The sequence below is a fragment of the Cololabis saira genome, chromosome 18 (assembly GCF_033807715.1).
Source record: "Cololabis saira isolate AMF1-May2022 chromosome 18, fColSai1.1, whole genome shotgun sequence".
Lineage (NCBI taxonomy): Eukaryota > Metazoa > Chordata > Actinopteri > Beloniformes > Belonidae > Cololabis > Cololabis saira.
Genome location: NC_084604.1, coordinates 30,040,449 through 30,067,824, shown reverse-complemented (window position 1 = coordinate 30,067,824; position 27,376 = coordinate 30,040,449). Strand labels below are relative to the sequence as shown.

General features: G+C 38.3%; 3 protein-coding genes across 6 annotated transcripts in view; 2 read left to right on the top strand and 1 right to left on the bottom strand.

The window, feature by feature from the left end:
* The first annotated feature begins 281 nt into the window (after positions 1–281).
* zfyve1 (zinc finger, FYVE domain containing 1) lies at positions 282–12,224 on the top strand. 4 transcript variants are annotated; one of them, XM_061707546.1, is made up of 13 exons: positions 282–457; positions 968–1,454; positions 2,309–2,552; positions 2,649–2,909; positions 3,027–3,241; positions 4,519–4,625; positions 5,334–5,442; positions 5,882–5,979; positions 6,212–6,329; positions 7,012–7,182; positions 7,272–7,452; positions 8,294–8,407; positions 10,170–12,224. In XM_061707546.1, the coding sequence occupies exons 2-13, from the start codon at positions 975–977 to the stop codon at positions 10,400–10,402; spliced, it is 2,331 nt and encodes a 776-aa protein (XP_061563530.1). In that variant the 5' UTR covers positions 282–457; positions 968–974; the 3' UTR covers positions 10,403–12,224. The 4 variants fall into 4 exon arrangements, with proteins under 4 accessions (XP_061563530.1, XP_061563531.1, XP_061563529.1 ...); XM_061707547.1 differs by having other exon boundaries at positions 307–395; XM_061707548.1 differs by lacking the exon at positions 282–457 and having other exon boundaries at positions 1,131–1,194; positions 1,281–1,454.
* Positions 11,799–21,144, bottom strand: wdr21 (WD repeat domain 21). The gene is made up of 13 exons (XM_061707550.1): positions 20,742–21,144; positions 20,534–20,628; positions 17,040–17,197; positions 16,815–16,897; positions 16,321–16,423; positions 15,904–16,047; positions 15,702–15,751; positions 14,656–14,735; positions 14,305–14,397; positions 14,109–14,206; positions 13,795–13,971; positions 12,933–13,047; positions 11,799–12,855 (listed from the first exon to the last, which is right to left on the bottom strand). The coding sequence occupies exons 1-13, from the start codon at positions 20,852–20,854 to the stop codon at positions 12,638–12,640; spliced, it is 1,527 nt and encodes a 508-aa protein (XP_061563534.1). The 5' UTR covers positions 20,855–21,144; the 3' UTR covers positions 11,799–12,637.
* A 2,478-nt stretch (positions 21,145–23,622) lies between these two features.
* Positions 23,623–27,376, top strand: part of dpf3 (double PHD fingers 3) — a 29,456-nt gene continuing 25,702 nt past the window's right edge. The window contains exon 1 of the mRNA XM_061706898.1: positions 23,623–23,733. Within this exon, the coding sequence (XP_061562882.1) occupies positions 23,624–23,733 (110 nt within the window). The 5' untranslated portion in view covers position 23,623. The remainder of the gene's footprint in view (positions 23,734–27,376) is intronic.

Sequence of the window (27,376 nt, the reverse complement as noted above, 5' to 3'; positions counted from 1 at the left end):
CCTTTCCATTTTCTTTCTATCTATTTTTAATTTACTGTGTTTAAGTATTTTCACCATTTTAAGGGGGTTTCCGGCTCTTTGGTGCTACGTTTTTTAACCCCTTTCTAAAAATACATTTCAAGTAAAGAGTGTTTAGAAAACTTATTTTAGAAGGTAGTACCATTATTATAGTTTTAGTTTGAGTATAATAAGTATTATTTGTTATTAGAAATGGGCTATACCTCAAACACTCCATTTCCCAGAATGCATTGCGAATCGGTGACTTTTGACCCCTGGATAAAAACAAGCCGATCAGCTGATGCAAAAGCAACATCTACAAGCTGCTCCTGAAACAAGCACACAGCTCAGCTCGGCTCGGTAACTTCCCCCCCAGATGCTGCTTAATGTGGCAGTCGGTATGATGGATTTAGACTGTTAATGTGTACACTTTTAGCCGTTTATGTTGAGTCGTCCTCTGGTAGGTTTGTCTTTTGGAGGTTGTTATTTCCTCCGAAGTGTGTCTCTCTTTGTGTGCTGGCTAGTCTCAGCTAATGGTTGTTTATACTCGGGTTTCACGGTGAATATGAGACCTTTTGACGACTTAGTATCGTTTGTTGATTGGCGACACTTCTAAAACAAGAAGAGATGCAGAGTTACTAATGTTTACGAGCAAGCTGTTATGCCAAATCTACAATAACAACAGTAAAAAAAAAAAAATAAGGAAGAAAGAAGTAATTAGTGGCATTGACACGTGTGTTTTGAATCAATTTGTTATGTATCATTACTTGTGAGTACTACTAAGGTGCTCAGATTTACATTTTTTTTTCTTATGCTTAAAATTGACAAAGAGGTTACTTGACAGCTGTTGGTAGAAATTTACCTTAAAGTGCCATAACTGCATGATCCCCCTCTTCACTGAAGTCAAATATTTATTTATACTTAAAAGTCCTAGTACCCATTTGTTACCAAAATCAGCCTGACCTTCCAGGACCAACATGAGTGGCCAAAGTCCAGTGGTGGATAAAGGAATGAACACGGTCCTGGTCTGTCAGGAAAGTTACGCCTGTGGAGGGTCAGATGAGGCTGCCTTTGAATGCGATGAATGTGGCAGCTTGCAATGTTCCCGCTGTGAACTGGAGCTTCATCGCCAGGATCGTATGAAGAATCACGACCGGGTTCGGATCTCACCGGGCCACGTTCCCTTCTGTGACTCCTGTAAGGGTGACAGCAGCTGCGCTATCAGACTCAGAGCGGTGGTACGCTGCCAGGGTTGTAAGATCAACCTGTGTTTGGATTGCCAGAAACGCACTCATGGTGGAGTCAACAAGAGGAAGCACCCTCTCACACCGTACCCCCCTGTCAAAGCTGCTCAGGATAACAGTGTGACTGCTGGGGAGACTGAGATGGAGATGCTCAAGTCCAAACTGGAGCAAGTGTGCAGTTTCCTGTTAGTTGATGACAAGGAAGAGATGAAGGTGGGTATCTGCAGTACTCGAGTTGAGGGGGGATGAGGGGGGATGGCATCCCCCCTGAAATAAAAACGGTCAAAATCATCCCCCCTGTAAAACTGCCATCCCCCCTTTCCATCCCTTATGTCATTTCATCAATGAATATGGTTTTACTGCTATTTCAACATTTAGAGTCATCACCAGAAAAATAACACCAGAAAAATAACTTATTTGACAATTTTCACCTGTTTCAAGTACATTTTCACTTGAAATAAGTAGAAAAATCTGCCAGTGGGACAATATTTATCTTCTTATTACAAGCAAAAAAAATTATGTTCCACTGGCAGATTTTTCTACTTATTTTAAGTGAAAATCTACTTGAAACAGGTGAAAGTGTTGTTTTTTCCAGTGATGAGTCTTGTTTTAAGTGTAATGAGATTTTTTTTTTTACTAAAATGAGACATTTTAACTAGAAATAAGACAAATATTCTTGTTCAGATTTTGAGTTTTTGCAGTGATCCATTTACTTATCCTGTGAAGGACAGAGGCATATTGATAAGTTCAGAAAACTGTTTTTTATTGTTGTGTTTTGATGTATTTGATGTAAGCCCAGTGGATATTTAAAGCTTACAGAAGGCTGCATTTAACTGCTGCTATGTAATTCCTGCAGTATTCCTGCAGGTGTTTTGGTCACTGCTATTATTTGTAATATATTATATTATTTGTAATCAGCATAAATGATCTGTTCCCATATGATAAAATCCACCATCCCCCCTGATTTTATTTTACAACTCGAGTACTGGGTATCTGAAAAATCAACTTTCTACAGCTCCTCCATGAGGTAGATGTTGTAAATGTGATGATGTTGTGTGCATTCCCAGGTGAAGGATGATGAGGACTTTATTAACAGACTACACTGCAAACCAGATGAGCTTCTGAAGGTGGTTTCCATCTTTGGAAACACTGGAGAGGGGAAATCCCACACCCTGAACCATACTTTCTTTCTTGGACGAGAAGTGTTCAAGACCTCCCCCACCCAAGAGTCCTGCACTGTGGGCGTTTGGGCTGCTATGGATCCACTGCACAGGGTCGTAGTCATTGATACGGAGGGATTGCTTGGGGCTGGTATGGGACGAATATTTTATTTGATTAATATAATGAAATAAAAAAATGAAAACTGTTAACAGGTATTCACTGCTGTCTTTCATTTTTACTGATCAGGAGCTAATCAGGGTCAGCGGACACGACTTCTTCTCAAGGTCCTTGCTGTCTCTGATGTGGTTATCTACCGAACACATGCTGACCGTCTCCATGACGATCTTTTTAAGTTCCTTGGCGATGCATCGGATGCTTACTTGAAACATTTCACAAAAGAGCTGAAGGCGACGACTACCCGCTGTGGTCTCGACGTTCCCTTGTCCACCTTGGGCCCTGGCGTGATCATCTTTCATGAGACCGTCCACACCAAGCTCCTAGGATCAGGTATCAACACCGTCTATGCTCTCAGCTCTGCCCTTTCATAATTAAGCCAGATTAACGCAATACTGATGTTTCATTCCTCTCTGTTTGGCTTGGTCTGCATATGTTGCCACAATATAGACAAACCAGCTGATTCAGTTGAGCGTCTGATTCATGAGCGATTCAGGAAACTGGGCCTGTTTCCAGAAGCTTTCAGCTCTATACAGTATCGTGGGACTCGAACCTACAACCCGCCGACGGACTTCAGTGGTTTGCTGCGCAGCCTTGAGCAGCAGCTGGATAACAACACCACTCGTTCACCACGTTCTGCAAGTGTCATTTTTAAGGCGCTACAGGTAATGATTACATGTTTACATTCAAGGCCCCCCCATATCTGTCTGATCTGCTCCATGTCCCCACTCCCTCCCGAGCCCTAAGATCCTCTTCCTCCTTACAATTATCTGCCCCCTCCGCCCGTCTCACCACCATGGGGAGCAGAGCATTCAGCTGCTCTGCTCCCCGTCTCTGGAATTCATTACCACCCCAACTCAGAAACATTTGTTCATTCACTCATTTCAAATCACAACTCAAAACGCATCTGTTCAAAACTGCCTATCTTACGTAATGTTCATTTCTCTGCCTCTTTCTGTTGTTTTTTTTTAATTTATTTTTAATGCTGCTGTTTTTAATGTTTTCTGATGTTTTTAAATGTGTTCTGCTGGTTTTATTTTTTTAATGTGTTGTGTATGGCGACCTTGAGTACCAAGAAAGGTGCCTTTTAAATAAAAATGTATTATTATTATTATGATGCCTCTGTTTAACAGGGTTACTAGTAGGGCTGGGCGATATGGACCAAAAGTCATATCTCGATATTTTCTAGCTAAATGGCGATACTCGATATATATCTCGATATTTTTTCTGTGCCTTAATTGGGGTTTCCCCCAAAGCATTATAGCATAGCATCTCTGTTAGCATCTCTGTTGGCATCATTTTTTCTGATCAAACCCTTAAAAAAACAGTCAGTTTTAATACAAAGCCTCGTGCCAAATGTCACACAGGTTCCTTTATTAACAGAGGTCTGCACAATATCAAAATGTATAAAACAAATGAAATAAAAATAAACTGCCTGCATATATAGAATAAAAATGCTTCTTGAATAGAATAAAACAAATATCCCTTTCCTGCATAACAATTAAATTAAAATACACTGTGCAATTAATACAGTATAGACAGTAACAGGCAGACTTTTCCACTGAGGTTGATAGTTGTGCGAATAACAAAACATTTGTGCAAATCTCAAATCAAACATTCAAGTCAATTTGTCACAAAATAAGCCATATCAAAATCATTAAAAAAAAAATGTAAAAAAAAAAAAAAAAAAAAAAAAAAAATTTAAATCGATATAAACGATATTGTCTAATACCATATCGCGTTTGAAAATATATCGATATATATTAAAAGCTCGATATATCGCCCAGCCCTAGTTACTAGCATTCTGTAGTGTTGTATTTTGTGTACGTTTCACCTGCATATGGCATGAATGTGTGTGTATATTCGATTTTTCGACTAACACTGTGGACATACAATATACAGGCATGTACATGTCTATGTGATTAATTTTCCTCTGGTGCAGGCCCTGAGTGAGCGCTTCAGTGGAGAGATTCCAGATGAGCATATGACCAGTAACTCATTCTTCCCAGATGAGTACTTCACCTGCTCCAGCATCTGCCTCAGCTGTGGGTATGTGTCCCTCTGTCGTGTCGTAAAAAAGTACAAGCTGGCATTGAACAGACTCAATAACAAAAATGAGAGAACGTTCTTGGATGTTATGAAAAGCAGACAAAATAACAGCAATTTACATTTACCATCCAATTATTTATTTTATTATTGATTTGTGTGTGTAATGTGTATGTGTGTGTGTGTGTGTATATATATATATATATATATATATATATATAATTACACACACACCCTTGAGGGTGTTTGCATCCATACTAGAGGAACATTTTTACAAATTACAGAAGACAGCTGCTTGCTATGTGAAGATAAAGTGATGAATTGGTGTTTTTATCAGACTATGCAGCTCTTCTACCTTCTTCTTGCCATGTAAAAGTATTTGTTTACAATGCCGGTATGATCCTCTCTGAGCAAGCTTTTCCACTAGTCAATAACACACTTTCTTTAATTAAGAAGTATTTTACAAGGAGATTGATACAATCTGGTTGTTTGGTCTTGAGAAGTCCTCATTTCATGGTAAACTTGAATTTTGTGAGGTTATTTTTTTTTGCTAAAGCATTTGGATTGTGAGCTTTTTCCTGCACGTTTAGAATTACAGCAGTACGGTGTAAATAAATAATGATGACGTCAGCGTTTGGACATTTCTGGCTTCAACTCTAATAGCAAACAAACTGGCTTTTGACCCCGACTCATTTGGGTTTTCACTCTCAGGTCGGGCTGCAAGAGAAGCATGAATCACCTAAAAGAAGAACTCGACCATGAGGCCAAACATCGCTGCCGCTACTCTGCGCAGTACGACAACCGCATTTATACCTGCAAGGTAAGTCCAAGAACACCAGAACAAATTCATACGATGAATGAATGAATGAATGAATGAATGAATGAATGAATGAATGAATGAATGAATGAATGGTTGGTTTATTTCGGACAGAATACATTGAAACATTTACATGTTTGTTTCACAAATAAAATAAATGTAAATAGAAATGTCCGAAAAAGGAGTAGGCTGAAGCCAAGGGCTTATTATAGCCTATCCTGTGCAGTGTATATCATTCACACAATATGGCATCCGGTGGATGATAATACACAAATAAGAAAAGAAATATACAAAAAGAAAACAAAGAGAAACTGTCATTGCATTATATTATATAAAAATAGTAATACCAATAATGCAAAAAGGGGTATATAGTGGTGCTATTTTCATGTTATCAAGTATGCCTGCTTGTTGAGCTTCTGAGAATCTGTGCTTCACTATTTAGGCCTGCTATGAGGGGGGCAAGGAAGTAATAGTGGTTCCCAAAACAACAGCCTCGTCGGACTCCCCGTGGTTTGGCTTGGCCATCTACGCCTGGTCAGGGTGAGTCCAGCTACCACAGCAGCACTTGGGAGGTGATTGGAAATAGCTCAGTTGCTAACCCCAATCATTTTATACAAGTAAGGAAAAAAAAATCCAGCCCAGTCTGTTGGTTTCCCAGCCAGTGTTGTTCATTAGTGTGTTACAAATCAGAAACTCGATTTAAAAAAAAGTTTCATAACTAATCCTCTTGACGCTGAAAGTCATGCTTTTCTCTTTGCTTTTCTTTTTTCAGATACGTAATTGAGTGTCCAAACTGTGCAGTGATCTACAGAAGCAGACAGTACTGGTATGGAAACCAAGACCCGGTGGATTCGGTGGTTAGGACTGAGATCCAGCACATCTGGCCTGGGGTGAGGCCTCAACATATTCAGCTTAATCTAATTAAAGGAAGTTGAAACTACATGAACTACATGATCCTATGGAGGCACTGAGAAGTCTTTCACATAACACATTAATCAAAGCATTCTTGTTCAAAAAGTGAAGACTGAACTGGGAATGGGAGTCAAATAATCCAAAATGACGCTCTTGCCTTATAGAAATTTACAGTAACAAGCTATTTGGTTTTTATCAGATTGGTAGTCAATGCTAGGTCAGGGTTTCCGCAGGGTTTTAAAAAGTATTAAAAAGTGATAAATGAAAATGGCCAAATTTAAGGCCATTAAAAGTGTTAAATTCACTGTCAGAGGTATTCTTTTTTTTTAAATTGGTATTATTTTTTACCTTTACATTTTAAGCAGTCTATTTTATTGTCATTCACAAAGTGAAATAAATGTGAAACATCTGGTCAATATCAATGAGTCTATAAATCTGTTCTGTATAGTGTTCTATAGGTCAAAATCTGTATTAATGTTAAAAGATCTGTGATTAACACTTAATGTTGTCACAATCTGAAGGTAGTGAAAAAGGTATTAAATTGGTATTAAATTTAACATAAGGATTGCTGTATAAACCCTGTAGGTGATGTTACACACTGTGCTCTGATTGTGTATCTTTACAACATCTTTCTTTTTTTTTGCCTTTTTTTTCTCTCAGTCTGACGGCTTTTTGAAAGACAACAACAACGCTGCTCAGAGGTTGTTGGACGGAGTCAAATACATTTCTCAGTCTGTATCTGAACTCAGCGTCAAACCAGCCAAAGCGGTCACTTCCTGGCTTACGGACCAGATTGCTCCATCCTACTGGACGCCCAACTCCCTTATCTCGGTAAATCGCTAAACTGTAGAATTGTTTCTTTTTTTTTTTAGACAATTTCTTTTACACCCAGGTTTTTGTCTCCATCCTATTTGTCGAAGAAATGTCATAAATGTGGTGAAGAATTCCAAGCCAATGACACCAAGCATCACTGTCGTGCCTGTGGAGAGGGTTTCTGTGATGCCTGCTCAGCGAAAACCCGGCCGGTCCCAGAGAGGGGCTGGGGTCTGGATCCAGTCAGAGTCTGCGATGCTTGTTTCCACGACAGGGGAATCTCAACTGGTATACAAATAATATTCATTCATTGGACAACAAAGCTTTGTACATTTTATATAACACTCTGATTGTTCCATATCTGACCTACCGGTACTGTGTTGAAGTTTGGGGAAATGCCTGTAAAACATGTATTCAATCGATTTTCATTCTGCAAAAAAGAGCCATAAGAATAATCAGTAGAAAACGATATAGAGATCCAACAAATCCATTATTCCTTCAGTTAAAATTGTTGAAATTTCATGAACTAGTAGACTATAGTATTCTGCAAATTATGTTTAAAGCTCAAAAAAACTTTACCAATCAACATTCAGAAAAGATTTGAAAAAAGAGAAAGCAAGTATAACTTAAAAGGAACAGAGATTTTTAAAATATCAAGATCCAGGACAAAATTGATGGAACGTTGTGTTTCTGTGAAAGGAATCAGTTTATGGAACAATCTGAATAAAGAAAACAAAGAATCCAAATCAAACATTACATTCAAAAGAACAATTAAAGCCTGTATGTTAAGTAAATATAATGAAATATGTTAGTTAAGTTTGATTGACATACCCATAGATGGCGGTAATTTTATCTTATTTTATTCACTTAGTTGTTTTTTTTTTTTGTTTTTTTTTAATTTGTGAAGTTATTTCTTGGAAAAAGGGGCAGATTAGATAAGATTCTTCTTCTTTCTGCTCCCTTTTCATTCACAATTTAAGAACATTTGTATTTGTATTGAATTGTTTTATTTTTAATGAAATAAAGAAGAAGAAGATATTAATACACTCTTGTGCATTGAGATGCATGAATCAGTTTTGACTGAGGCTCTTCTCAGAGTTTGTCTGATTTGACATCTTATCTCTTGTAGAGTTGCTGGACGCTGCCTTGGAGGAGGAGGGAGGCACCCTGATAGCCAGAAAGGTTGGAGAGGCTGTTCAGAACACCTTTGGCGCTGTAGTGGGTGCCATCGACATACCTCTTGGTGAGATTAAAAAACAATGAGAAATGATGCGTAGTAGGAATGGGCGATATTTTACCGTTCACGATATACGGTCAAAAAAATTCCCCATGGTAAGAATTTGTCATCTCGCGGTAAAAACGATAAATTCCCGTTGATGACGTTTTTGTGTAAAGCTGATTTATGGTTCTGCGTTAAATCCACGCACAACATACGTGTGAGGGAAGGAGGGAAGGAAGGAAATGAGCCAGAAAGAAAGAAAGAAAGATATGAGCCTGAAAGAAAGATATGAGCCAGAAAGAAAGAAAGAAAGAAAGAAAGAAAGAAAGAAAGAAAGAAAGAAAGAAAGAAAGAAAGAAAGAAAGAAAGAAAGAAAGAAAGAAAGAAAGAAAGAAAGAAAGAAAGAAAGAAAGAAAGAAAGAAAGAAAGAAAGAAAGAAAGAAAGAAAGAAAGAAAGAAAGAAAGAAAGAAAGAAATGAGCCTGAAAGAAAGAAAGAAAGAAAGATATGAGCCTGAAAGAAAGAACGAAAGAAAGATATGAGCCTGAAAGAAAGAAAGATATGAGCCTGAAAGAAAGAAAGAAAGAAAGAAAGATATGAGCCTGAAAGAAAGAAAGAAAGAAAGATATGAGCCTGAAAGAAAGAAAGAAAGAAAGATATGAGCCTGAAAGAAAGAAAGATATGAGCCTGAAAGAAAGAAAGAAAGAAAGATATGAGCCTGAAAGAAAGAAAGAAAGAAAGAAAGAAAGAAATGAGCCTGAAAGAAAGAAAGAAAGATATGAGCCTGAAAGAAAGAAAGAAAGAAAGAAAGAAAGAAAGAAAGATATGAGCCTGAAAGAAAGAAAGAAAGAAAGATATGAGCCTGAAAGAAAGAAAGAAAGAAAGATATGAGCCTGAAAGAAAGAAAGATATGAGCCTGAAAGAAAGAAAGATATGAGCCTGAAAGAAAGAAAGATATGAGCCTGAAAGAAAGAACGATATGAGCCTGAAAGAAAGAACGAAAGAAAGAAAGAAATGAGCCTGAAAGAAAGAAAGAAAGATATGAGCCTGAAAGAAAGAAAGAAAGAAAGAAATGAGCCTGAAAGAAAGAAAGAAAGAAAGAAAGAAAGAAAGAAAGAAAGAAAGAAAGATATGAGCCTGAAAGAAAGAAAGATATGAGCCTGAAAGAAAGAACGAAAGAAAGAAAGAAAGAAAGAAAGAATGAAAGAAATGAGCCTGAAAGAAAGAACGAAAGAAAGATATGAGCCTGAAAGAAAGAACGAAAGAAAGAAAGAAAGAATGAAAGATATGAGCCTGAAAGAAAGAACGAAAGAAAGATATGAGCCTGAAAGAAAGAAAGAAAGAAAGAAAGAAAGAAAGAAAGAAAGATATGAGCCTGAAAGAAAGAAAGAAAGAAAGAAAGAAAGATATGAGCCTGAAAGAAAGAAAGAAAGATATGAGCCTGAAAGAAAGAAAGAAAGATATGAGCCTGAAAGAAAGAAAGATATGAGCCTGAAAGAAAAAAAGAAAGATATGAGCCTGAAAGAAAGAAAGATATGAGCCTGAAAGAAAGAGAAAGCGAGCGAGCAGTGTTTTGGGGGCTCCAAATACTGAATGTGGTGATAGATTTATAGTTAAAAAGGTGGAGTTGAATTGGTATTTCTTTTATCATCATTTTTATCGTTATCGGGATAAATGCCAGAAATTATCGTGATACATTTTTTTTTAGTCCATACCGCCCATCCCTAATGCGTAGATTGAATGCACCTGTCACAGTCGGAGCCGTTGTGTCCTTTCCCCGTGTCCAGGGCTAGTGAAGGATGCAGCTCGCCCGGCCTACTGGGTCCCAGATCAGGACATCCACTCCTGCTGCGAGTGCCAAAGGGAGTTCACGCCACGTCTCTCCATCCACCACTGTCGGGCCTGTGGCCAGGGTGTGTGCGACGACTGCTCCCAGGAGCGCCGCCCTGTGCCGTCCCGCGGCTGGGACCACCCGGTGCGGGTTTGCAACAGCTGCAGCCAGAAGCCTGGGGAACTCTAGCAGGGCAGGAAGCAGAAGTCGGCGAGGGATTGGCCTAAAACGCGAGCCAGTGGGAATGACTGGAATGGAGGAGATTGTGAGCCCGGGTTAAAGGCTTCACTTCAGGTTGTGCGCTGCCTTTGTACTGTGGCAAATTGAAATCGTGTTCATTACTTCTTAATGCTGGCCAGTTATCCTATTTCACCTTTATATGCTTACAATTTACACTGTGAAGAATATCAGTGAGAGTAAGCCTTGAGCTTTCTGAGGGGGCGAGAAAGAAACTCTGCAATGGCGCTTATAATTGATTTCGGGTGACTTCCACATGTCCCTTCAGATCCTTTAAAATTTCCATTTATGCCCATGAATCCCTTAATCTTTTGACAGGTTTACCATGACACGGTTATCAGCACATTTTATCATTGAGAATACCTTTTTAAAGCCATTAGGAAGAAAAATACTTATATAATAGTGACTGTAGTTATTACTTGCTGTAACATGGTTTCTTCTGGAGTTTAGGATCTGATAATCAAGACTGGCTTCAGAGGAAAAGATGGATTATCCAACATATTTAGTTTTTATACTTGTTAAAACCCCTGTACAGTAGTTGTCCCTGTCCTGCAGCTCTGCTTGTAGTTAATTATCCTCCCAGTCCTTTTAGTCAAGAGATATTTATTAGAGCAATCAGAAGCCACTGGCATATTGTAGCGTCAAGATGCATTCCAAATAACGATCTAGTAATTACTACCTACATTATCCCTGTGTGGCGTTATGCACATGAATGGGCCTACGACATAAAGAACAGCCTTAATAATGTCGTCCATGTTAAGCTTTGTGTATTCCATAGAATATACAGCACATATACTGTTTACTGAAACAGGGACATTTTTAAATTGCCTCATTATTTAAATGTCAGAAGTTGTACTCGGATGACCACAGCAGGAATAAACACAACAGGGACTGCTTTTATAGAGTGGCTGGCTCACAGTAGCAATATGGTACAAAAAAATAATAAAAAAACTTCAGTTTTGAGGCTGGCCCCTCAAAATGGGAAATAACTCAGAGTAATGGTTTAACTCAGGCTGTGCAGCTGGTAAGTTTGGAGCTTTTGATGATCTGCAGCACCAAGTCAACACGGTTTGCTTGTTCTGATTTGTTGCTTGTCAAATATCACTCTGAACAGCTGGGCATTGACAGACTTGACTGAGGGTGTGTTTAAAGAAATGGTAGACTTTGTTCTAGGTTTGGGAATTATCACTCTTTGCCATCTCAGAGTGAAGTCATCACTTAATATAGATATCACAGGGAACCAATCAATAACTTGTGTTCATGTATTGTCATTTGTTAAGTATTAAAATGCAGAATCCCTTATGTGTGTGTCATTTTTGGAAAGAAATGTGATGCAACTGATGAAAAATATTTATTATAGTACAATGATTTAATAGTTAAAAATGTAAATTACAATATACAAATGCCTAATTGTTCTCTAGTTCAGATCAGCAACATCCTGAATCAGTCCCATTGCTAATAATAATCCTCATCATCAGTCATAAGTGCACTTCTTGAAGAATGCAGCACTTTCATTTCATGTTTGCAAACAAATCTGTTGAAAAATAACATTCCCCTGAGATTTAAACTTCACCTTTTCTAAGTAATATTTCCAGTCCAGGGTTACAATCTAAGTTATCAGTCTGTAAATAAGCAGGTGCAGCTTGAACTCTGAATATCAAACAATGCTGCAATGCCTACATTCTTTACGAAAAGATAGACCAGGCCTCATTCAGTGGAAATAAAAGATGCTGTAACACAATTCAAGGCTGCAGCAACTGATAATGACAGACTAATGCACCATCTGTTCAGCTTATGTCATAAAATATATCCATTTTTAAGCAATAACACTAATGAGTGACCTGCAGCATTTAACAGAAAGCTGCTGCTGGATCGCAATTTTGTAAACCGATCAGTCACTTTGCAAAAATCATTTCCATTAATCTGCAAAAAGAAAATGTACGAGTCAAACAAATATTAGCTTCAGGCTAATTCAATTTCACTGCAGCAAAGCCGATAACATCCACTGTCACAGCATAGTGCAAGCGGAGTGACTAGATATCACTGTAAGTGGACATTATAAGGCCTGATGATCAAAGAAACAGTCCAACCACACCTTCATCGAGCGCAACACTTTCAAAATGACTGATAAGGGGGGAAAACATCTGTCCATGGATGTATTTTTGCTCTTCTCCTGAAGTCCAGCCATCAGCTCTTCTCCCCCCTATAGTCGGTGTTATACGGAAAGTAGTACAGGTCATGTTTGACAGCCATGAGCAAGCCGGGCAACCCCCCGCAGCCACCCAAATTAGAAGAGAAGACGACACTTGGGATCATGTCATTTGCAGCTGGATGGGGTGAGGGAATGGTCCTGAGCAGATGGCCGTCCTTTAAGCTCCAAAACCTCGTGTAGCAATCTTGACCCACTGTAGGAAGCAAACATATCAGTTAAACAAACGCAGATGCTTTCATCTCATGCAGGGAATGCTTTATCCTCTCCTACCTGCCAGAAGAAGGTCCTCACGCTCATTGACATGGATGGGAAGGTAGGCGTGCTCGTTGTAATGCCCCATGTACTCTTGCACTGGTTTTATCATCCGCATGTCCCACAGCTTGATCTGGACATCCATTCAGAATGATTATTCCTTCAATCACCTCTTCAAATAATTCCATACTGTGATTCTCATTTCCCAGTCTTATCATAATTATTTCAAGAAAATCAAAGGACACTTATGTTATTATATAACTACGGTGGCCGAGACCCGCCATTGCGGAAAATTTAAGAAACGCTGCAAATAAAAAGAAACGGCGCTGCAAATAAAATAAACGCTTTGCAAATAAAATAAACGCTGAAAATAAAAACAAACGCTGCTGCAAATAAAAGAAACGCTGCAAATATAAAGAAACGCCACTGCAAATAAAAAAAAACCGACGCAAATAAAAAACGGAAGTGAATTACCAGGGACTGTTTTTGCTGATGCACCGGTGTTTTTTACGTGAGAGGGGAAGAAGAACACGAAGAGCACGTAAGTGAAAAGGAAGAAATAAGAAGAGCGAGGAATAAGAAGAACAACGAATGAGAAAATAAGTGAAAAGGTTCGTGTTCAACATCGCTATGTGTAATTTTTTAATGTGCAACACCGGTGCATCAGCAAAAATAGTCCCCGTTAATTCACTTCCGTTGTGGCTTTTTTATTTGCGTGTTTTTTTTATTTTATTTGCAGCGTTTCTTTTATTTGCAGCGGCGTTTCTTTTTGTTTGCAGCGTGACTTTTATTTTCAGCAATGGCGGGTCTCGGCCACCGTAGTTAACCACCTATCAGATCCAAAAACATCTGTAAACATGACTGATATCATTAGCCTGACCTTGCCCAGCATGTCAGCAGCCAGCAGGTAATTCTCATCCTGCAGGACTCGCACAGAGGTGATGGCTGATTCTTGGTGGAAGCGACTGGCCTTCCAACTATGACCCCTGCGGCCACGCTGACGGAGGTCTATGCTGAAAACCTCCCCTGATCTGCAACCGTTAAACAGGACAGGGACCTGGGGACATGGAAGAACTCAGTTTCCTTCTGCCTTGTGTTGTTTTTCACCACACAATGACAGAGCACAATATTGTACTATTCCCAAATACTCCAAGGAGCTCAGACATGAAGACCGTGAAGGAATAAAAGTCTTACCCTATGAGCAAACTGCTGAACCAAGACGTCACTGCCAACGCTGTATGTCTGCGTTCGTCCCGTCGCTGCATCCTTCACAATGACTCTACGAGAGAGGCCTGCAATCGCACAGAAACAATATATCAATGATATCACTATAGATTTTCTTCACTATTGTATCTGATGTGCTGCAAGAAAAATAAAGCGAGGAACTGACCAGTGCTGAAAGTCTTGTCAAACTGCGGATTGAGGCACCACGCACAAGACCAAGCTGTGGAAATTTTGAAACTGCACAGCATCCCAGGCTGATCTGAGGATGGAGCAAGGAGTAGAGCAAGATAAAAATACATTACTGTCTGCACATATTTGTAGCCTTTGTTGCACGAGAACTGTAGTCCTGGCCAACAAAGGTGAGCTATCCAGCATCTTTAAACTATTTAATTTAGTCCATCAAAACTGACCCTGGCCTAAAAGGAAGTTAATATTAAAATACAATGTATATTTTATAATACAAGTAGTCCATACCGGTAGAAATGACTATAATAATGGATAAATGAATATCACAAACCTGGATCAGAGTAGCTGAAGAGGGAGGCGGGCAGTAGACTAACACAGCTGGGGGTGTCTGCTGCTCCCACCAGACAAAGCCTGGGAGTCAGTTTAGTCAGGAAAATGGCCTCAAATTTATAATTTATAGTGATTTTCTCTTATTAATCTTATCCAGGATGTACAAAGTGTTTTACATTTTGTTTTCTCATTTAGCCATTCACAAAGCATAACAACTTTTAACGGGAAAGAAAAGGAAACTGAAATGTACAAGTTTCAGTGTAACCTGCAAAGGTCCAAAAATTTGGAATGAGCTTGGTAGTGCTGTAAAACAGTCTGGATCTCTGTCAATTTAAAAAAAAAAAAAGACTAAAACAAAAATTGTTATTAAATTATGTCTCTTATTAAAATTTGTATGTACCAATACCTGATGTATTATTTTTATATGAATATATTTGTATCTAGGAAATCTGAGGAGGTCTCAGGGTTTTTTTTTTTTCTTATTTAGGTTATAAGGTTATATATTGTATGTATATGTATTATATGTGTAATTTATAGTTGTTCTACTGTGTGACTGGGCCCCTATATATCATAAGCTACAGTAGCTTCTGGGGAGTCCCATTTTACAAACCTCAATTGATTATTATCTGTATTTGTGTTTTTTTTAATTATTTGTAAAAATAAACTCTAAAACGGTGCTTCTTGTACATTCAAGTACACTATTTGCAGCAGTGCTTGATTTCTACACTTGTAACCCAATGAGCACATTGTAGAGATCAGTAGGAGTCAGTGCCCCTACCCAAGGATCGGGATTGAACCGCTAACCTTCCCGTTACCTTCTGATCCCAGCTGTGTTCACCAAGAACTGGGGAAATGCTTTTGGTCGAGGTACGTTAGTATCTGATCACACCGTCTGTTCACTTTTGAACAATAATACGCTCCATGGAGCTATACCCGGCAAGACTCCTCCATTAAGAGAAAAACATAAGCCAAGCTCAATGTTTTTTAACTGCATATTGAAAAAAATATAAATAGTATATAGACCTCCTTAAGCTGAAGAAAGGATACAATACGTGAGAATCAGGGTAGCCGACTGAGGCCCAGCAGATGGAATTCACCTGAAACACAATTACCCACATCAGAGATAGTAATATGACAAAAGTTATTTAGACTTATTTTAGAGTGTGTGTGCACCAGACAGAGAAAACCGCTGGAGATGTTTTCATATTTTAAGTAATTGAGTGTCTCATCGCCTGTGAAAGACTCCCACCTTCCGGTTGGTGAAGTACAGGTTGTCGCACATTTCCGCAGTCAGAGAGCCCTGGCTGCTGCTGCCGAAGTTCATGATGCCGTACTTGCAGCCGCCGAGAGCGACATCATTGACGGTGAAAACTCGCTCACAAGCCGAGTCCCCCTGAGAGGGACAAGGAAGATGACAGATTCAAGTTTAATTAAAGCGTTAAGCTTCAAATGGAATCAATGATTCAATCTCTAATCTCAGCATGTGCTGAAATATCTTTTGGAAAGACACTGAACCTCCATATTATATGAATTTAGAACGAACAATATCTTACTGAAAGACAACACTGAAATGGATATACATTTTTTGTTGCTTAAAATTATATTAAAAGCAGTATTGATAGTCTGCAATCACGTATTAGTTTCAGGGTGTTGTGTGTGTGCTCACCACTATGATCCTGAAGTTGTCAGTGTTTGGGCTCCCGTTGTCGGGGCTCTGGACGTCTAGTTTGTGGCGCATCATTCCACTGACCTTCACCTCATGGACCATCCTGAAAAGCAAATGTACAAGAAGCACACATGTACTTAGCCCAGAATAATTTTAAAGCTTGTATCTCTGCATAGTTGTTTATTTATATATGAATCATTAAAAATCTTTATTGTACAATGAGGAGAAATCCTCCAGCTTTCATACATGTTAACATATGAATATTTACCTACATTCTTACATAACTTTCTTTTTCTCTTTTTGCAGTTATTAACGACCCTATGTCAGAATGGATTAGCATCGTTATTAGTAGCCAACAAAGCTCCAGACAAAACCCACTCTGCACATACAGAACCGATTAACACTGAAGTCCTTCTTTGTTTGAGTGGGGATGTTTCTTGTTATGTATTGCAGATGTGGGAGATGAATTGTGTGCAAAGAAACAAAGGTGGTACCTGCAGTAGGAGTTCTCTGGTAACAGCCCAAGCTGCCTTTTCTGCAGCAGCAATGAAGAGTTAAGCCCTGCTCTTGGAGCTTTCTGTAAAAGAAGAGGCATCTGTATGTGCATCTTTAAGAAGAAGTGTCTTTTTTTTTTTTTTAACTGTATGCATAAGTACCAGAAAAACATCTTAATATTGGAAAATCTGGGAACACCATACTTTCTCTCAAAAGAGGCTTACTTTTCTTGGCTTTTCATCCTCTGCCAGCATCTTATGCCTTTGTTTCTCTCTTTCTTTCTCCTGCAATTGCTCTCTGGTCAGAGGGTTGCAATTGTTGTGTCCAGGCAGCAGGCGGAAGTAGCGGTTCTTTTCAGGGTCAAAGTAGAAACCTGGCAGCTCTGGCAGGAAGAAGAAGAAAAAGAAAAAGCACTAAACCAGGAGTTTTCAATTCCAGTCCTCAGGCCCCCCCTGTCCTGCATGTTTGAGACGCTACGCTGCTTTAGCACACCGTGATACAAGTACCTGTGTCATCAACAGAGATGTACAGACCTTGATGACAAGCTAATGAGGACCATTCATTAGAATCAGGTGTGTTGATGCAAGGCAACATCTAAAACACAAAGGGCAGGGAGGCCTGAGGACCGGAATTGAAAACCCCTGCACTAAACAAGCATATTTTCAGAATCAGGTTTATTTGGCCAAATCAGGTCAAACAAGACAGGGAATTTGACTCTGGTTGTTTCGCTCACTGTACAGTAAATAGTAAGTAAGTAAGTACATTTTATTTATATAGCACCTTTCACAGACAACAGAATGTCACAAGGTTCTTCACAAAAAATAAAACATCAATAACACAAATAAAACACTACAATAAAAGTAGAAATACGATAAAAACAAGACAATACCGATAAAAGCTCCTAGAATAATAGTACATAAAATCAACAAGGTGGTCATAAACAACCGTATCACTACTGTTTAAAAGATTGGAGAAACAGGTGGGTTTTAAGTTTGTTCTTGAAAGCAAGTTCTTAAATATACAAATGACAGCTCTTATTAACATATATACAATTTTTTAAAAAGTGAAAGGTGCAGCAGTACGAGGTAGTATGAGGTTTCCTTTCACTTGATTTGCAAAGTCTGCAACATTAAAATCCCTATCAATCATTTTTGTAGGAAAACAAACTGGGATAATGAATTAATTGTCTTTATTTCGGTCTTGTACAAGTTATTTTACAAAACAAAATGAAAAAAGTAAAATAAACATTGCTTTTGAGGTGCAAAAGGTGTAGGCTGAAGTCGTAGCTTATAGTGCCTACCCTTTTTCTCTTGTGATCAGCTTAAATCTGAAACATTAGCATTAATCCGTGGAAACAAACAATGCATAAAGAAGACAATAAATAAGTAAGACAAAATATAAAATTGACGTTTCACATTCTAGAATGTTTTTGATAATATACTTTATAGTTATAGTGTTTTACATTTATTTACAATATTTTCTTTAAACATTTTCTTAAACTTGTAGATAGAACTACACATTTTTAGGTCGTTGTCACAACTATTCCATATTTCTCTTGCCTTAATTGATGTACATCTCTTTTTAATATTTGTTCTTGCTGTCGTCATCTCAAACATGAGTTTCGGGTTTCTTTTATTTGGAACAAATCCTGAATGTAGTTTGGGAGCAGTTTCTGCTGGGCTTTAAAGGCAAATAAAACAGTATTCTGCTCTACTATATCATGGAATTTTAGAGTATTATATTTAATAAAGAGATTATTTGTTGGTTCTAATAATTATCCTTAAAGCTCTTTTCTGTAATAAGAAAAAAGGGTTTGTATTTGTATTGTTTGTATAATCCTCAGGATCACAGCATCTCTGTAGTCAGGGTACCCTGGTTTGTGAACACGGTGACACCTCAATAAGTCCATGGGCCAGAGCCCAAAATTTCACTAGTCAGTACCACTCAAGGTGACCAAACTTAGTTATGATTTTTGAAAACATCTATGTTTGTAGATGATATTTTGGTCTCATAACCCTTCCTGAGTGGCAGCTGGATCATAGTTATCAGCTCATGAAGTTACCACCCCCTTAAGAAAATTACAGCATTTTAAATGGGACCTTTTAAGCATTCATTCAAGCTAAGATGTGATACATTTCCTGGATCCTTATGCTCATATGAGTATTCCAATTTTTGTATTTTGTGTCTCTGTTGTTCCTAGATGACACAGGGATAAAAGATCTTTTAGGTGCAAATTGTGTAAAAATGTGTGTTGTTTATAGTTTAAAGAGCTGCAGTGACATCTATGTTGGTCAGAAAGATTCACATCTTAGCTTCAATGAATGCTTAAAATGATACCAAAGACAATATTGTGAAACAATGACAGATATCCTGTACATGAGTCTAAACCAGGATATGCAGCAGCATCTAAAATGTAATTTTCTGAACTTCACGAGCTGATAACTATGATCCAGCTGCCACTCAGGAAGGGTTATCATACCAAAATATCTACAGACATGGATATTTTCAAAAATTATAAGTAAGTTTTGACACCTTGAGTGGTGCTGATATCTGGCCTGGCCCATGGACTATTAATTGATGTACATCTCTTTTTAATATTTGTTCTTACTGTCGTCATCTCAAACATGAGTTTCCCCCTCCGGTTATAGCGGGTTTCTTTTATTTGGAACAAATCCTGAATGCAGTTTGGAAGCAGTTTCTGCTGGGCTTTAAAGGCAAATAAAACGGTATTCTGCTCTACTATATCATGGAATTTTAGAGTATTATATTTAATAAAGAGATTATTTGTTGGTTCTATTAATTATCCTTAAAGCTCTTTTCTGTAATAAGAAAATAGGGTTTGTATTTGTATTTTGTATTGTTTGTATAATCCGCGGGATCACAGCATTTTAAGAAAATGGTTGGTTAAGAAAATGGTTTGTAAAGCTATTTTTGAAGATTATAAGTGCAATTGACTGTAAATGTTTCTTTGCTTTTCTATTGTTTCTTTGCCTTTTGTTGTTTCTTTGCTTTTCTGTTGTTTCTTTGCTATTCTATTCTCTTTTTGGTTTTCTGGAGGTCGGTAGCCACTAGGAATGGGTGATATTTTACTGTTCACGATAAACCGTCAAAATTCCCCACGGTAAGAATTTATCATCTCGCGGTAAAAACAATAAATTCCCGTTGATGACGTTTTTGTGTAAAGCTTATTTATGGAAGGAAGGAAGGAAGGAAGGGAGGAAGGAAGGAAGGAAGGAAGGAAGGGGAAGGAAGAAAGAAAGAAAGGATAAATTCCCGTCGATGACGTTTTAGTGTAACAAACATGGCGGATCTGAGAGCGAGATAGATTTATAGTTGAAAAGATGGAGTTGAATTGGTATTTTTTTTTATTGTCATTTTGATCGTTATGGGGATAAATGCCAGAAATTATCGTGATACATTTTTTATTAGTTTTTTTTAGTCCATACAAGCCACAAAAAGAAAGTTGGTAATATAGGATAGGCTTTTATAAGCAGTTTGCTTCAGCCTATGCCTTTCCAGTCATTGTTCAACACATTTTTGGTTTTGTATGAAATGTTAATGCTGTGCACAATGTTTTTTTTGGTGTTGTGTTTTGTGTTGTCATGACGGAATAAACTTAATTCATTCATTTCTGTAGTCAGGGTACCCTGGTTTGTGAAAATGGTGATGTGACACTGGTGACACCTCAATAAGAGGTTTTTTCTCAGCTGGTACAAACCTGGTGCATCATTGCTGGATTTAGAAGACGAGGGTAAAGAAGCAGATGCTCCATGTGATGGTCCATTTGATGGTCCAGCATCATTATGTCTGTACCTGCCAACAGAAAACACAATCATTCATCTTAGGAGTGTATATATTTCCTCAGTAGTGAATATATGTGATTAAACCTCAGACACGTGTGTCCATAAACACTTAAAAACATCTACCACTGTTCGTCCCGTGTTGATTTCTGCCTGTTGTTTCTGTACCATCTGTGTCGTCGACCACCACCTTGCTGCTTGTGTGGTCGTTGACCTTCTCGCCAATTCCACTTCTTCATCCCTTTTGCTAGAAATCACACTGAGGTTTTTCATACCACGTTGTAGTTTACGTGTTTACTTCTGATTAGCTTCGTTAGCAACGATATGTGCACATATTTGATACTGGAGGTTGACGTTGAATCATACATACGTTTTTAATACAATATATATTAAAAGGCTAATAAACACCGCAAAGGGTAAACGGATATATTGTTTTAATAAAGAAATACTACTGTACGACGCAAGAAAGACAACGTTTTAAGCTAAAGTGAGCCACATTATGTGGCATTCACGTACCTCGGACGAGAAAAGGAGAAACTCGGTTGTCATCATTTTAAATTCCTATTTTTCATTCACGAACAGAAAACAAAATATCCCTGCCTCCAACATAGCTTTGATTAGGCAAATCAAAGAAAATACGTCAAATACTTAAGACAAGTTAGCTATGAAAACGTAAAACAGACAATTTTGTTTTGTTTTTTAAAGAATTACAGACGTAATGTTGTATTCAGTGCTTGCGAAATTGTGTTAAATGTAAAAGTCTAAGATAATAAACCTTCCCCCGCGGACCAACAATAAATATCCGTTTGTTTGTTTTTTTATTTTTGGTTATTGTTTGGTTTTAATAATATAAATTCTGAATTCCCAGTGCCCCATAAACGCAACAATGGGTTCTGTTACATTGCTCCTCCTTCCACTACATTCATTGGCTAATTTTTAACAGAGCGTAACTTTCAGAAGATGATTGGCTGCTTTTTAGAGCTCTGCCGTTACATTCATGGGAAAAGAGGACTCGGAAAATCTTTGTTGCGAATAAAAATAAAGAAAATAAGAAGTTCTACATAAATCAGGAAGCACCTTTATAAATCATAAGTAACTACCTAAGGTCTGACTTTCACAGTCAGAAGACTATACGTCAAACCTCAAAACAAGGAATTAAAAAAAAAATGAATTAAACTTTACGCAAAGCAGCCCTGGTCTCTTTTCATCTAATTTGTTTAAACAGTAACCCATATGTTTGGAAGAAAGCATTATTTTGCTAATCGCAGAGGCGTCTTTTCCCTCCAGTGACAAAGTGACAAAGGCAAAGGCAAGGGGATCTAAAGTGTTGTGATTTCCTACTCTTTATGGACATTGAATGCGGCATATGTATATGTGTGTATATGTGTGTGTGTGTATGTATGTATATATATATATATATATATATATATATATATATATATATATATATATATATATATATATATAGACCCCTTTCCGTGTTTGTAAACAAGCGAGCTGCGCGCGCATTGTTGCGGCAGAAAGACGGAGTTCATGACAGTTTACACCAGCCGATTGACGGAAAAAGATCGTGGAAATTACGTTACTAAACTAACTTTGGCGGATGGAAAGCAACTTCCTTCCCGGAGGAAGATATCACAAAGTGGCCCGATGTCCAATGGCCGGATATTCATCTGTATTTGGTTGAGAAACCTAGTGTTTACACTCAGGAGAAGCTGCGACACTGTCAGCAGCTGTCACAGCTGAAGTTTGTAAAGAATTATGACAACTGAATGTATTTTATACACTAGACATTTTAAGTTATTTTATTATTTCATATTTATTTAATTTATCTTATTTTTGTTAATTTACTGTTTCTTAATGAGTTTCATTAAGCATTGCCTTTGAATGGAAGCCATGTCATGTGTACCTTTGTCTGTGCTGGCTGAATGAAGTTGATAGTTATTTAAAAAAAAATTAAAAATTAAAATTATATGAGCTTTATTGTCCATCCTGCATCTCACATTATCACCATTAATTTACAACAACCTATTCCCACTAATATGATAAAAAGAAAAACATTAAAAGGCATATAATGCAAAATACTGTTTTTTTTTATTTTTTTAACATGTTTCTTTATTGGGTAATCCATGTAAATTATATTACACAGTAAACATTTCTTTTAAAGGGTTCGACAGAATACCCCGTTTTATATTTTACCATACACACTCAAAAAAATAAATAAATAACTAAATAACTAAATAGAATAAAAAATAAATAAATAAATAAATAAATAAATAAATAAGGACACAAGACTTAACATAACAAACACCCCAAAACACACACACTGCAAAATACGTAATTATAAACAGGTCCCAAAGTAAGTACCGATTACCAATCAGACTCTGACTGAAGACAATAATAATAGGAAAAATAAAGTAATAAACTAAAATACAGGACACGCAAAACAGCAGCAACAAAAAAAATTAAAAAATAAAAATAAATTAAAAAAACAAAATAAGATAAATAAATAAAAATTAAAATAAACTGACATAAGAGGAACCCTAAAAAAAAAAAAAAGAGACATGGTTAGCAATATCATACTTCTCTGTAATTAAGTTAAACACATGCGCACACATGTATAATTAAATTTAAATGGTGCATTTTGAAACATTGAAAACAAAAGGATAGAATCAGTGCAGTATGTGTAGGAATCGAATAATATTTTACCTCTGTTAATTTTGAGGGATAAAAGTAAAAACACGTTTGGTATACTGGAATGCTGGGTAAATAGGCCACATATATGTTTACAACTATCATGACACATTTTCAAAATGCACAACCTATGGTATATATAGTTCTGTGGCTGGTGTTTTTGTGTATACTTTCATTTGAAAGTGTCCACTTTGAAGTAAATAAGAGAAAACTAGCTTGACATCACGGAATGGGTCTAGTGAGGAGTATGTTGACATTTTTCCTTGAAGCCACGCCTCATGTCTTGATGCAGGGCGCACACTGGACAGGACCATATGACTGTTGTATTTTTTTGCATAAGGGTCCCAAACAGCACAGAGATTTGGAATATTGCGTTACAATCCTGCACGAAGATGGCGGCTGTCATTCATAATCCATTGAAATCGTAAGTATATATATATATTTTCTAATGAAAATCAATTATTTTATGGTTAGGTGCATGGGCTGATTTAGTGGCTTTTTCTTCATAATAATGATATATTTACGTCATTTTCCGTGCGCTTGGATTGGCTCGTTACCTTCACGCATCGCTCCCTGTCTGAAGGATTGTGCAGTACTGATTTAAGAGCATGCAGTCGTGCACGAGATGTAGTGAAAAATCATTCTGACTACACTCTCTTTCGTGCACTTGTGTGTGTGTGTGTGTGTGGGGGGGGGGGGGGGGGGGGGGTCGTCTTTTGGAGAGAAAGTTGCTTAAAGTGTTACTCATGGAAGCGAATGGCAGTTCTGTTGAAGTTTGTGCTTGGGGATTGTTTATGAGTGCAGTTTGCGCCGAAATGTTCATGCAAATAATAAAACGAAACTGATGTGTGCATTTAATATTACCTAGTGCTTTTTGCTTTTTGAACTCTGTCAAATATGTGCAGAATGCACAGCAGATTATAATAACCTATTCATCGCGATCCATGCATTCAGAGCAATGCAAATATTTAACCTACCAGCGTCTGAGCGCGGCATAAAAGCCCTTTTTTTAATTTGTGGAAAATCATAAATTGAGTGCTTTTTTGGCGGCATGTAAAATATTCCAGCATAATCAACATAAATCAGGCTACTGGACTGCACCCAACTTTCATTTCAGTATATAAATGCTTGTTTGGTCCTCTGCCGGCTGACAGCTTGTCATGTGGGGATGTACAGAGTTTGACAGTTATCCTCAAGTGTATTGTGCAATAGAGGCTTCATCTAATGTTCTAGTTAATACCCAATACATGCTTTTGACTGGAGTGAAGATACTTTTTCATTTCCATCTGATGATGTAATGTAATTTAGTAATGCTCTTTTACAGTTACCAGCTTTACTAGTCACCAGCATGAGTTCTTTTATACCTTTAATCTGAAGACAATTACATTCAGGAAACATATTTATTAAAAAAAGGAGGGCAAATAGTCCCCAGGGCTGATAGTTCTTATGATGTGCTTATTTCGCAGAGTGCTTTGTTGACAGCAAACAAATACCGTAAACTAAGTACTTGAGGCTAGGAAAAAAAAAAAAAAAAAGCTTTAAGCTGTAGTATTCCATCAAAACAGATTATGATGTGTGTGTGTTTGCTTTCCTGCATCTGAATTCATGCACGTAGAGTATACAGATTAGGGGCGTCCCAGTATTTTCCTGGGTCCATCTGTTGGGGGAGAGAGAGGTACAGTAGAGAGGGACTGATGCTGGGGCCGAGGGAGGGATGGAGGGATGGAGGGATGGAGGGAGGGTCCCATCTGCCCTTCACATGTCGCAGACCCCCATTCAGTATCTGCAAAAAAGAGAAAGCAGTGTGTTATCGACAGAGACAGGACTGGATTTATCTATACAGACACAGATGCTTAAAAATAAAATGACGGAGCGAGCTGGACGTGAAAACCCTTCAGAATGCACAGTTGTTTGAAACAATAGACTTGACTGCTCATCTGTCTGCAGGATGTTAAATCATATGCACTCAATAAGGATGTGCTAGTTATCAAGCCCACTCTCTGCTGAAAGATGAATTATAACCATTAGCACCTGGTGGTGAATGTATTTGGCTTTTTGTTTCAATCACTTTTGGCATGTGTATATTCCTGGCTAATCTAAACCCCCGTGTTTGCTAAGAAGCCTTTGTTATTGAAACCTTGGAAGCAGTCTGGGGCTGAAATGTCATGAGGAAAGCATTTAAGCAAGCAACGTAATTCACATGCAGGGATGTGTGCCTCCCTGTTGTTTTTATGATTAGGTTTGGATTTGTAATCAAAGACAGTTCAGGTGGGAAGTGGTTCAGTTGTGTTTTCACAAGGATCAGGGGGAGGTGGGTTGAGATGTAAACGAGATGGAAGGAGGAGGTGCGGTGGGTCATGTGTTTTGGGGTCGCGTGCGTGTTTGTTGCATACATGTGCACCCTTCCCCCTCGGCTTGCAGGAGCGGTAGTGAATGATAGAGTCGGTGGCGGGGGTCTCTGTCTGTCTGCATTTAGGCCTAATGCATACATTTATACTACAGGGGCGAACCCTGGCCTTTGTCTATCCCGAGCCAAAGGAACAGGAATGTCCGGGAATGGTTTCCAGGCATGGGGAATTACATGACCAGAAACATTTTTCATAGAAAGCCCCATGCAGTGCAATGATTTTTTTCCCCCTTCTCTTCCACATATGGAAGTGACTTATATTTGTTGCTCACACCATGCTTATTTGGAAAACTTGTAATGGGTGTGTAGGGTATGCATGGATTTCTTAAACGTCTGGTGTTCTTTATTAATGAAACATTCTTTGGAAAATGCTCTTTTCTCTGTTTTTCTTTTTCACATTTCTACCAGTGATACCACACTGGGTTAAAAGGAGTTATCATTCAGACCACGTCTTCCTCATCTACACCTCAGCTGCCCTCAATGTCCCCCCCTCCCCGCACTACTTGATTCCTCTACTCCCCACGGCAAAGCAACAGCAACGACATCTGAATCTGGGTTTCCCTCCTGTAACAGCCTTTTCTCTTCATCTGCTTGCTCTACTTCACTACTTTCCCCCGTCCGTGTGCACTTTTCCCCTTAACTCCCTTTGTGTGTGTGTGTGTGTGTGTGTGTGTGTGTGTGTGTGTGTGTGTGTGTGTGTGTGTGTGTGTGTGTGTGTGTGTGTGTGTGTGTGTGTGTGCGTGTGTGTGTGTGTGTACACATATCTCTATGGCTGATAGAAAACGAGTGTGACAGCGTTTGAAAGGGAACACGTGTGCCCCGGGACATGTCGGACCCCATCCACCCCCACACCCCCGTGTCATTCTATCTTATCAGGCTGTCTCCCTCCTCCTCCTCGCCCTCCTCCCCCCTCACCTCCCTCCGCTTCACCCGCTACTACAAAGTGGCACAAAGACGGCTATCAGTACCCGCCAGCAGCCGCCCTGCCCTCTGCTTCCTCTGAGGCCTCTCACAGCCCAAACTGGACTTCATCGCCCCAATTGTTCCTTGTTCCTTATTTTTCATCAACTGCCACTGATCTTTAACGCCACTATTTCTATTTTGAAGCGGCCTCTGTCTGCATTGTTGTGCAAGAGTTAGACGCCTATGCAGTGTTCAGTTATTGCTGAGTCAGTCATTTGAATGCAAACGGGCTGAAACAGTGTGGGATGCTCGGGAAGTGCTGCATCTTTAGTCTGCCACACTTTCTCTCAACTGTCTATTTGTTGATTGCTTGGCTTTCCTGTTCTGAAAAAAATCCTCACAGGATTTGTGTGAAACAATCTTCTAAAATAGAAGAATACAAAACAGGTGAGTTTCACAACCTCAATGTTTTCTGGAAAAAAGAAAGATACAAAACAAATGTTTTAGCCTTGAAACGTGTCATCTTCTCAAAGGGGTGGACTTCAGTGCCCTGAAATTTAGAATTTTTAAAGTAATTTGTCTTAGAAAATGTAAAAGAGGGAGAGCAAGTGGTTAAAATTACATTCAAAAACAATTATTGAACACTGAGTAATGGGTAAAAGAAGTAGAAACATAGGTCTAGTACAGGTCATGGTTATTAGTATTAAAGTCTGGTATTCATGTCACCAGATATTAACTGGCAACACGAGTGCACATT